This window comes from Papio anubis, chromosome 7 (assembly GCF_008728515.1).
Source record: "Papio anubis isolate 15944 chromosome 7, Panubis1.0, whole genome shotgun sequence".
NCBI lineage: Eukaryota > Metazoa > Chordata > Mammalia > Primates > Cercopithecidae > Papio > Papio anubis.
This window is the reverse complement of record NC_044982.1, coordinates 50830406-50842922: the sequence shown is the minus strand read 5'-3', so window position 1 is coordinate 50842922 and position 12517 is coordinate 50830406. Positions and strand designations below refer to the sequence as shown.

The 12517-nt window shown below is 36.0% G+C and overlaps 1 protein-coding gene across 9 annotated transcripts in view; it reads left to right on the top strand.

Annotated features, from left to right (window-relative positions):
* Positions 1-12279, top strand: part of KTN1 (kinectin 1) — a 103826-nt gene extending 91547 nt beyond the window's left edge. For 4 of the 9 annotated variants that reach the window (XM_003901842.2, XM_009211587.3, XM_021941250.2 and 1 more), the window contains 5 exons: positions 63-146; positions 2928-3011; positions 5434-5526; positions 6631-6751; positions 11793-12279. In XM_003901842.2, coding sequence (XP_003901891.1) covers positions 63-146; positions 2928-3011; positions 5434-5526; positions 6631-6751; positions 11793-11797 — 387 coding nt within the window. In that variant the 3' untranslated portion in view covers positions 11798-12279. Of the gene's footprint in view, positions 1-62; positions 147-305; positions 390-2927; positions 3012-5433; positions 5527-6630; positions 6752-7728; positions 7785-11792 lie in introns of all 9 variants that reach the window. The other 5 variants (XR_004184902.1, XR_004184903.1, XR_004184900.1 and 2 more) reach the window with 4 other exon arrangements.
* The last annotated feature ends 238 nt before the right edge of the window (positions 12280-12517 follow it).

Here is a 12517-nt window from a genome sequence, read left to right as displayed (position 1 = left end):
GTGGGGAAATATTATGAAAGGAAATTTTAAGTGTGTTAACTTTTCCTTTGTTGAATTGCTAGCTGAGAAGAGAACGAGAACATTTGGAAATGGAACTAGAGAAGGCAGAGATGGAACGATCTACCTATGTTACAGAAGTCAGAGAGGTACTTACAACAGAATCTTTTCAAACTTGCTTCACAATTCAGATTAAGTTTATAACAGTGATATTTCAGTATAAGTTGTTTGTGGCAGAGCTTCCGAGTAGAATACAAAACATGGGCTATCATAAGGAGATCAATCTTAAACTCTAAACTTCATTGCAGCTGAAAGATCTGTTGACTGAATTGCAGAAAAAACTTGATGATTCATATTCTGAAGCAGTAAGACAGAATGAAGAGCTAAATTTGGTAAGATGCTTGTCCTCCACTGGGTATCAAGTAGGCACTGAAAACACTTTGTTGACATGTGGAGAAACCATCAAAGCTTTTTTTTCTTTGCTAACATCTTTAGCTTGGCCTTTTTGTAAGTCTAAGATAATCTTCATATTCCGATGATTCCTAAGATTATCTTTCATTTCTTGACTCCTAAAATGATCCTTCTTTTCTTAGCTCTTAACAATGGCATGTTTGGCTTCCAGCTCTTTTTCAAAATTTTCCATGTTTTATAAATCCTGTTTTCTCAAACAGCAGTCTTTTCTGTGAATAAAGAAATGAAATAAAGGTTGGCTGAGTTACAAAGATTTTCTTCTCGGACTATCATAGTTAATGGGGCCTTTTATTTTCTAACCTGGGAGAAGATTATATTGAAAGCCAAAGACACATATTCTTCATTCAAGGACAGTAATCCAGTTTCTAATTTTAACCTAGTCTCTCTATATATTACAAATATTTAAAAACATTAAAGTCTTTATTATCAACATATTTCGAGCATGGTGATCCTAAAAGCATAGACTTTGAGATAAAGTTAGTTAAATGTCTTAAAACATATAGTACCCTGTATTCCTATTCTTAAGTTTTCTAAAAACTGTACTGATTGTGACAGACTTAGCTATTAGACAAATATGGCTATCTTGCTCTCTGTTTCAAACAATTGTTATGTCTTCCTTGTGAGTTAAAAATTGTTACAGCACAGGGATTAGTTTTTTTTTTAAGTACCTTAATAAACTCTCAGAAGATTACAGTAAGTTTTCTCCTTACCCAGAGTTCACCCTGCCCAGTTTGGAATTTTCTTTTTAGCATTACTCCATGTACCAAGAAAACTTTAACTCATTCTTTTGTGGTTGGTATCCTGTTATGGCAAAAATTTATGGGAATCAATTTTTAGAGCTGTATGAAATACAGGTTGTGTATCCTTTATCTGGAATGCTTGGAACCAGCAATTTTTGGGGGGAGTTTGGATTATTTGTATTATATGCTTGCTCTGTATGTGTCCCTTATCTGAAAATCCGAAATCTGAAATGCTCCAATGAACATTTCCTTTGAGTGTCATGTCAGTGCTTAAAAAGTTCAGGATTTTGGAGCATTTCAGAGTTTTTCAGATTAGGGATGTTCACACACACACAGCCCTATACACGCAGAGCTCTACACCTCTAATTTTTAAATCTTTGTTTTATTTACCAATGTTTTGCTTTAATTGAACTCATTCACACTGCATTGTGAGACTAGTTCTGTGCTATACATTGCACAGATTAAGACTGTGATATGTCATGACTATAAGTCCTCACCCTATAATATGTTTTTAAAAAATCATTTCTAACTAGTTGTTGGAGATTTTGCTTATTAACTTTGTGCTTAGTGGCTGACTCAACAGTTACATGGTTACATCTCCACTCAGCTTAATGCTTTATTTTGATTTTTTGTCACTCTAGTTCTGTCAGGAGATTATTTTGAGTGGTTGATACTTACTTTTTTCCCCTAGTCTTGAGTTTGGAATCTTTATTTTGATGTTTGTTTGCTCAGGATAACTGCTGCTACTTTTTGTGATAAAATAGCTTTGTTTGCCTGTATGTACTTTATGTATTCTTCCACCAAAAGGTTCATTTGTCTGATGGAGAATATTAAAACTCAAAGTTATATAAAGGAGCAAAATTTATTTAGGTACTTACAGAGTTCCTCAGATAAAATTTTCAAGTGGAATTTCCCTCTGCCCCACTGCTGCCCCTTTTTAATTCTCCCTCCAATTTTAAATGTCACTGCCTTGTATTTCCACCTTTGGGCCTCCAGAACTGTTTCAAAAGTGCCCATGGGTGGGAAGCAAAAACAATTACCTTATGAGAATAAGTAGAAAGTTTTTTGGGAGCAATATAGTTCATTTTCCTTGCTCATATTTAATTGGAAAATCAGAGAAGTGGCATTATATATTTGCATTGGAGTTACAGAACTTTCTGTTTTGACAGATTGGTTATTCATAGGTGTATCGTAAGGCATTTCTTGATGGTATAATTTAGGCCAGTGTGGTCTTGTACTACCCCTTAGTGAAGCCTTAAATGATGGTCAGTATTTTGGGAGTTTTAATTTGATTGCATTTGTAGTCTTCTGTTCAATGTCTTTAAAAATATTATATAATTGACTCTTAACTGTATAGATTAAGAAAACCTTTAGAAACTAATGGGTAAAGTATCTGTTTGGTTTTTAATTTGGAATAATTTCAGTGACTATAAATACCGATACCTTTAAAAGGCACTTTACTGGAATTTGATGGTTTTGTTTTTGCATTTGTGGTTTTCTACTCTAAACTAGTTCATTTCTGTGGCTTTTCTTATGTTTAGCTTTACAGATGGAAACTTCTACTGCTTAGCCTTTCTATACATCTGGTGCAGCATATTGGCTAATCCACTGTGCATAATAACTGTTAGCAATCCCATTCATTCTTCAGTCCTATAGGTATCAGCATAATCAAAGAATGATGCAAATTAAGTTAATTGTGATGTTCCTTTATTTTTACAGTTGAAGGCACAGTTAAATGAAACACTCACAAAACTTAGAACTGAACAAAATGAAAGACAGAAGGTAGCTGGTGATTTGCATAAGGTAGGCACTGTTTGTCCTAGAGATGTAGTATCATGAACCTATGTTGTGTGTTGAATCTTAAGCAAAGTTATGCTGCTAATTCTGGGTTTGTTGTTTTGCATCATTATATTAACCTTTTATAAATTTAAGCTGCTTGTTATTAGTTACTATTTTGGAACGAAACTTTTTGGCTTGTTTTTCCAGGATTCTTAATTCACCTCATTATTTCATCACATTTCTATATTTAATTGCTTTATAAAGTACAGAGTAAAATTTAGTTGGAGTTATTAAAATTCGGCTGCATCCATATATTTTTTTAAATTGGGATTTGGCTGTGTATTCATTTACAAAGTATTTTTCTCTTGGTCTTTTGGATAAAACAAAGTTATAAATTTCTGTTTTTTTAAAAGAAGTTTTTCCTTCATTTATTTCTTCATACAAATATATTTTTTCTAATCTCAATGCAAATGAATGATTTTTAGGACTGCATTTCTTTGCGTTGGCTTGACAGGTTATTTATAATTCTATTTTGAGATATTTTTAATGGTAGAATTCACATATGCTTATATCAAAGCTGTTTTAGAGCTATGATAGTGTTTATGGGATATATCATCATTAGCAAAACAAATGTCACTCTTTGGAATTGCAAGAACAAGAGGTACGCACATCTTAAATTTTGATAGTATAAAATGGAATCCCAGAAACCCAACAGTAATACTTTATACTGCTCCCAACATGGTATGAAGACATGTATTTCCCTATACCCTCACTAGTATTGGATATTGTCTAACGTTTAAATATTTGATATTCTAATAGATTTTAAAAGTTATCTCATTTTTAAAAATAATACTCCTTTTAAAGAGTTGAATTTTTTTTTTGATTCTATATGCTTATAGTTTATAATTGTTATGTAAAAGTCTAGAAATCCACTAGTGTTTCAGATTATTTTAGTGTAGACAGAATGTGAATTTGGGTCTGTTTTAGAGGACAAATTTTCATGCTTACTGCACTGTCATGGTTGAGCAGTCAGTTTACTTTGATACATGATTTTAATTTTTGACCTCTGGATCAAAATATAAAACATGCAAATTAGCCTAGCAATGTAGTTTCTTAGAAAGTACTTTAAAAATACTAAACAAGTGCTTAAAGTTACAGATATACCATCTTATTTACTTACATACCATCTTATGGCAATGATAGGTGACAATTAACTGTCCCATACCTATACAGTAGAAATATTGTGCAACATTTGATTGGAAATACGCATAAATATTTGACTAAAAAAAGTTAATAATGGCCGGGTGTGGTGGCTCACGCCTGTAGTCCCAGCACTTTGGGAGGCCGAGGTGGGCATATCACCTGAGGTCAAGAGTTCAAGACCAGCCTGGCCAACAGGGTGAAACCTCTCCATCTCTACTAAAAATACAAAAATTAGCCAGGAGTGGTGGTGCACACCTGCAGTCTCAGCTACTCAGGAGGCTGAGGCAGGAGAATCTCTTGAACCCAGGAGGCAGAGGTTGCAGCGAGCCGAGATTGCACCACTGCACTCTAGCCTAGGCGATAGAGCAAGACTCTGTCTTTAAAAAAAAAAAAAAGGTTAATAACATACTTTTTAAAACAGGTAAGTATAAAGCAGTATGTATGTTAAAGCTCATTTATGTAATATTTTCTATAAGGACATAATATGTAGAGAGGGATCTAAACTAGGGGTGGACAAATCCCAAAGCTTTTTTAGGGTTTGTGGGTCACACGTGATCTCTTTAGAATATTTTTGTCTCTTTTTTAACATAACCCTTTATTTTATTTTTTTTGAGATGGAGTTTCGCTCTTGTTGCCCAGCCTGGAGTGCGATGGCACTATCTTGGCTCACTGCCACCTCTGCCTCCCAGGTTCAATCGGTTCTCCTGCCTCAGCCTCCATAGTAACTGGGGTTACAGGCATGTTCCACCATACCCAGCTAATTTTGTATTTTTAGTAGAGATGGGATTTCTCCATGTTGGTCAGGCTGGTCTGGAACTCCCAACCTCAGGTGATCCACCCGCCTCGGCCTCCCAAAGTGCTAGGATTACAGGCGTGAGCCACCGCACCCCACAGCATAACCCTTTAAAAAGTAAAAAACGTTCTTAGCCTGTGTTCTGTACAAAAACAGGCTTTGGGCCAGATTTGGCTAACCTTTAATCTAGATTAATACTAACCTAAATATCAACTATGGTTATTTCTGTTTTTAAATTTCTTTATATAGTTTCTGTATTACTTAAGCTTTTAAAAGCAGTGAACATATGTTCTTATAATCTGGTGGGGGGTGAAGCTATTTTCATTTTGGAGGGAAAAACCTTATCGTTTGAGAGGAGCTTTTATCTTCTACAAAGTGAATAAAATTATTCATTTTTTATGTATTTATCAACTGTATTATTTAGTACCTACCATATTGCTTTCCTTATAGGCTCAACAGTCACTGGAGCTTATCCAGTCAAAAATAGTAAAAGCTGCTGGAGACATTACTGTTATTGAAAATAGTGATGTTTCCCCAGAAACGGTATGTATTTTCTTCATCCCCAGATCTCTGAGCTAGTTACCTTGTGACCTGTGTGAGGACCAAAAATGTATAAGGTCCGTCTCCTAAAGTCATCTTTCTTGAAAATATCCTATCCCTAAAATGTAGTGATGTTTGATCTCATTTTTGCTTAGTGAGGTATGTTAATTTTAAGGTTTGTGTTGAGAGGTATGGAGCAGGGGTCCCCAATCCCTGGACTGTGGACAGGTAACAGTCAGTGGCTTGTTAGGAACCAGGCCACACAGCAGGAGATGAGTGGTGGGCGAATGAGCATTACTGCCTGAGCTCTGCCTCCTGTCAGATCAGCGGCAGCATTAGGTTCTCATAGGAGTGCAAACCCTATTGTGAACTGCATGCTCCTTATGAGAATCTAATGCCTGATGATGTGAGGTAGAACAGTTTCATCCCGAAACCATCCTCCCTCACCCATCTGTGGAAAAATTGACTTTCACAAAACTGGTCCCTGGTGCCAAAAAGGTTGGGTGTCACTGGCTTAAAGTATAGACTCTGGAGCTAGACTGCCTACGTTTGAATCCTGGCTCTGCCACTTAGTAGCTATGTGAATTTGGGCAAATCTTTAGCCACTCTGTGCTTTAGTTGCCCCATCTGTAAAAGGCAATGATAATAGTACCTATCCTGTAGGGTTTTTGAAAGAAGTAAATGAGTTAATACATAAAAACACTTAAAATAGTTAGTACTTACAACAGTGCCTGGCACTTACTTAGTAAGAGCTCAGTATATATTAAATTTTTTTACTGTTTGGAGTGTGCTTTCTTTGTGGGGCAAATTTTTTCTCTGAAAGAAAAAATGGATATGTTTCTGATAGTCATAGATTCTAGATTTTTTTTTCTTTTGTGGCCAAGTGACAACATTTGTAACGCAGTTTTCTTTGGTGCCAACTAGTTTGCACCACTAGTTAGCAAACAGTATTTCTCTGTGTGTTTTTTGCTGCTGTTGATTTTCGTGTCATTGTTCAGATTTTTATGTGTTTGTATTTAAATCAGCAGTATAACATTTTCTGTTGTTTGGTTGTACATTTCTTTTCCTTGTGTATGGAGTTTATCATCACTTCCATCTTCTTTTCAGGAGTCTTCTGAGAAGGAGACAATGTCTGTAAGTCTAAATCAGACTGTAACACAGTTACAGCAATTGCTTCAGGCAGTAAACCAACAGCTCACAAAGGAGAAAGAGCACTACCAGGTGTTAGGTAAGGACAACTGAAATATTGTTGTCTATGGGTAATTGACATTAGGTGTATATGTAATGTATATTTACATAAATAAAGGAAACTCACTTCACTAGAGGAAATATTTCTTCTTTATCTGTCTCAGAACTTCCAGATGATAGCCTTTAGCTTTCTTGGAGCTTTAGTTCTATTTTGTGCATATTTTGAAGGTCTTGTAGCTTGGAGGGGTTATCTTTGCCTCCGTTGACCTTTGTATCAAACAGATTCTCTTGTAACTTGGCTGCCTGGGTTTGTGTTTGTTGCCTTAATACCTGCAACTGCTTCGGTAGTTGATTCTGTCTGTGACCTTTTCTCCCCTCTCCTTTCCTTCTTCCTTTTCTCCCTCCCAAAATAAAATGACCATAACATTTTAACTGAGGTAAGATTGCTGAACTGAAAGTAAAGTCACCACATTTTCTTAAAATTGAAAGCTGATTTTTATTTAAGTTTGCTTTTGTTAGGTAATCTAAGAAATTCATTCATTAGCTCCTGAAGTGAGATTTTTACTTGAGGATAAGTAAACCCGTAATTAACCAAGTCATGTTATGAGCTTTTATTGTCTATATTACCTTGGAAGGGTCAGGTTTGGTAGCATTTTAAAATGACTTGTATTCTAGCTGGTGAGTGCAGTTTTTGTTTTTCTGGTTTTTTTTTCCCCCAGTTGCTACCTGGATTTTACCTGTTTTATGAATAACTGAAGTCACACTGCCTAGAGCATAATTAGAGTATTCAAATATGCACTGAATACTTCAGATATTCTTCTTTTGAAGCTATTTTCTCTAAAATAATCCTGATATCCTGGAGACCCTGAGGGGCAACTCATCTCTGAATTATCCCTTTCAGAACCTCTGATAATACTGTGTTGGGCTAGACAAGGCCTCAGGGAGAGCTTAGGTGTCCTGGAAAAGTTGGGATGGACTTCCATTTTGATGTTACAGGAGCATTTTGTCTCACTTTAGAGTGATCATCCTCTGGCCTACCTTGACACATGCTCTCCTTCAAAATGCTAATTCAGGTCAGTTATTTCAAACATGACTTTCCATATAATAAGCATATCAGCAAAAGTAATTAAGCTTCATCTCAAGTCTTTTATCCTTGGTAAGCTGACTTCTCCAGCTTCCCAGTGTAGAAATTCTGCCACATTTCCTCACTTTTCCAAATTAGGAAATAACCTTGCTTCCTAGGGAAACTGTTCCATCTCTCCTTCCCAGGACTTCAGCCTTATTCTTTCCACTGGCTCCCTCTGTTCAGTCTTGAAAACATGCCCAGATGACTTATTTTAACCTTGTACTTCCTTCAGATTACCACCCTTATTTTTGACTTTTTTACTATTTAGTATTCTTAAGAAAATGCTCTCTTAGTATCTACTTATTTATTGTTATTGATTACTTTATCTGCTCTAGAATGGCTTTTCTTCCTGCTATTCCAATGAAATCATTTTTGCAAAAATCATTAGTGATCACTAATTGCTAGATCCAATATAGGCCCTTCTTTTGCATATGATAAGATACTGAAAGTACTTATGAAATATGTCAAAAATGCTGACGTTAGACCTTTGTGTTATAAGGGAAGGGTTTCATTTCTAGAGAGCTTAAACAATGAAAAGATTGCCTATTATCCTTGCTTTTAGATCTAAGCAATATTCTCTCTTTAGCATCTCATAGGTGTTCTTTAATGTTTTCCTTTTCTTCCTAAATACATAGTCTACTCATTTTAAGTCTTAGGAACTATTTTTGGCTTGTCTGTTGCCACATTTGTTTTAATTGTATTACATTTGAGACTTATATGAGTCATTGATATTAACACTTTTTCTTCTTGATTTAGAAAATTGTAGTAATTTATTAAAATGTATCTGTATACCCTCACAACACAGTTGGCAGGCAGCTCCCCTAAGTGATAGCGCAACATTCTTTTGTCAGCTGATAAACATAAGTCCAGGTTTGGCAAGTGGGTGGTTGACAGTATTATATCATGAATGATAGGCTGGATTGTTATGAAAATAGAGGCCCACCAGGCACTCTTTTTTTTTTTTTTTGAGACGGAGTCTCGCTCTGTAGCCCAGGCTGGAGTGCAGTGGCCAGATCTCAGCTCACTGTAAGCTCCGCCTCCCGGGTCCACGCCATTCTCTTGCCTCAGCCTCCTGAGTAGCTGGGACTACAGGCGCCCGCCACCTCGTCCGGCTAGTTTTTTTTGTATTTTTTAGTACAGATGGGGTTTCACCGTGTTAGCCAGGATGGTCTCGATCTCTTGACCTCGTGATCCGCCCGTCTCGGCCTCCCAAACTGCTGGGATTACAGGCTTGAGCCACCGCGCCCGGCCGACACCAGGCACTCTTGAACTTCATTCCTTAGGCTCTACCTGGCATTGACGTTGATAATTCTTACTTATGTACTTATGTTTTGGTTCCCATAGCTCTTCTTTATACCCTTTAAATGTTTGTGTTACCCTCAGGTTTTTATCCTTAGCTATCATTTTTGCTACATATATTCTCCCTCCTGTGTACTCTATTTAAACTGACACGAGATAATTAAATTGAAAATACACATTTCTTAATCATTGGAATGTAGGTAGTAGGTTAATATATCTGATGTCAAGAAACCTTTAAAAATATACACAAGTACATATGAATTGTTTATGATAATGCTGCACATATTTCAATAAAGGGAGAGTTGTTTTTAAAAACAAATATGTAAGAGATAATATGCAGTAATATGGTTTTTCTAAATCCTGATACATAATACTTAGCGTTTCTTAGAGCTGTAGGGGTAGGTGTATTTAACTGATATCTTTAATTTGTGAAAACTTTTCTTTTGGAAATTTTTTTTCCCATTGCCTATTTTTCCTCCCCCCCCCCCCCCCCCACCCAATCAAAAAAAGAAAAGGCTACCATCCTCCTCTTTCCATTTGGGGGGAGTGGGAGATTGATTAAGATACCTTTTATATGAATTGACAGTATTGGCATTTTATAATATACTTTTTTGTTCCCAGATATCTACTCTTTTTGTTTCACATTTGCCTGGTTTCTAAGTATTCTAGGTGTGTTTCTAACCAAATGAGAAAACTTTATTATCCCAGGTTACCTTATCTTGGAACCAGTTTGTAGAATCCTGTTGAGGGAGGATGATAATTTAAATAGCTGATACTTCATGAGTATGTCTGTAAGCATAAACATGCTTCCAACGTGTAGCAACTCGTTTAACTTCACAACCACCCTGTGCGTTAGGTAGGTAGGTATTATTATTCCCATGTTACAACAGACCTAAAGAGATTCTATAACTTGTCCATGGTCATACAGCTAATAAATGGATGAGCTGGGGTTTAAATCAAGGTAGTTTGGGCACAGGGCTTGTGTTCTTAATCAGTGCTTTTCTTCTCCCTAATTCAGGCACTGTGTTCCCTGATCCCTTTTGTCACTGTTTTCTTTTCTCCTCATTTTGTCTTTTTTTTTTTTTTTGGCCAGCCTCTTACAAGTTTTGTCAGTCGATTCTGACTTTTTCCTAAAGTTGATATTTGATTTATCAGTAGTGTATTGGAGAGGCTTACAGTATTATCCAGAAGAAATGGAGGTGAAGCTCTGTGTGTGTGCTCTCCGTACTCCTGTAGCAAGTAGATTCTTTTTTTTTTTTTGAGACGGAGTCTGGCTCTGTTGCCCAGGCTGGAGTGCAGTGGCTGGATCTCAGCTCACTGCTAGCCCCGCCTCCCGGGTTCATGCCATTCTCCTGCCTCAGCCTCCCGAGTAGCTGGGACTACAGGCGCCCGCCACCTCGCCCGGCTAATTTTTTTTTTTTGTATTTTAGTAGAGACAGGGTTTCACCGTGTTAGCCAGGATGGTCTCGATCTCCTGAACTCGTGATCCACCCGTCTCGGCCTCCCAAAGTGCTGGGATTACAGGCTTGAGCCACCGCGCCCGGCCGCAAGTAGATTCTTATGTGATTCAGTCATCTGTTGTTTCTGAAAGAAAAAGTCCTTCCATAGTGCTCCTGAAATACAAGAGTTAATGCTGTGGAGAAAAACTTATCTTATTTCTACACTGAACCTTGGCTATCATATGGATCAGGTTTTCATTTTCAGTAATATGTTTACATAGCACTTTAGAGTTTAATGTCCTAGTGATCTTTTTAGACTTTCTGATCAACTGTTAATAGCCAGGGATAACTTTGCTTTTTAATTTTCCAATTGCTTCTTTCCTCTAAACTTTTTATTTTGAAAAATTTCACACATAAAATTGAAAGAATAGTACAGCACCCGTAAATCCTCCAGCTGCTTCATCTCTTTCTATACGTCTACATATTTTGTTGTTGTTAAACTAATTGAAAGTAAGTTTTAGTCATTATGACATTTTATCTCTAAGTACTTTAGCACGCATCTCCGAAAACAAGACATTGTTTTACCAATCAGTGGTACCATTATTACATCCAAAAAGAGGAAACAGTAGTTACGTACTATCCAATATTAAACTTTTATTCACATTTTGTCAGTTGTACCCAATATAGCTTTTTAACTATTTTCCCCAAACTAGAATCCAAGGCAAAATTTAACATGTTGTGTTTGGTTAAGTCCTCTTAGTCTCTCTGATGGCTTTTGAAGTTTAATTTCTGTAGTCATCTGACTTAGAAAACTTCGTATGACTTAAAAAAAAAAAAAAAAAAGGTATGTCTGCTCTTTTAAATTATTTATTCACTGGGGTAAGATTGTATTCAACCTCTTTTCAGTGCTACTCAATCACTTTAGCTTTACATTCTCTTAGTAGGACTAATAAAAATGGATTACCAGTGTTGTTCTCTTAAATGTTTTCTAACATAATTTGGCTCACATTTAAAAATACCTACCTAAAAGCTTGTTTCCTTTGAATCCTGAGATTTTTCTCATTTTGATTACCATTAGTGTGAATTGCTTTGAGCCTAGTTCAAAGGGCCATGCTAGATCAAATGGAATATGTACTTTTGGTGTTTGACAGATGTCTTCTGATTGCCTTCTGTTGCTTTGTTTTAAAGTGAAATTCATTCTTTCTGATCTTTTACAGAGTGAAGTAATTGGGAAACTGTTCATTTGAGGATAAAAAAGGCATTGTATTATATTTTGCCAAATTAAAGCCTTATTTATGTTTTCACCCTTTCTACTTTGTCAGAAACACTGAACAGAGTTTTGTCTTTTCTAATCCTTGTTAGACTACTGATTTAAAGAAAGAAAAAAAAAAGCCAACTCTGTAGACACCTTCAGAGTTTAGTTTTATAATAAAAACTGTTTGAATAATTAGACCTTTACATTCCTGAAGATAAACATGTAATCTTTTATCTTATTTTGCTCAATAAAATTGTTCAGAAGATCAAAGTGGTAAAGACAATGTAAAATTTAACATTTTAATACTGATGTTGTACACTGTTTTACTTAACATTTTGGGAAGTAACTGCCTCTGACTTCAACTCAAGAAAACACTTTTTTTGTTGCTAATGTAATCGGTTTTTGTAATGGCGTCAGCAAATAAAAGGATGCTTATTATTCAAACTTGACTTGTTCTAATTTTTATTGAGCTTTAACAATTTCATTAGTAGTACAGATCATTATAATTTAGAATACAGCTATTAATTGCAACTATTCAGCAAGGTAGGTTTATGTAGCTTCTATAACCTTTCTAACTGGTGCTCTGGGTCCTCTTCAGTTTGGTCCAATGTAAAGTGCCCAGGAGTGCTGGGATTTCAGAAAGGACAGAGCAAGCATTTAGGATTTCAGACTTACCACCCACATTTC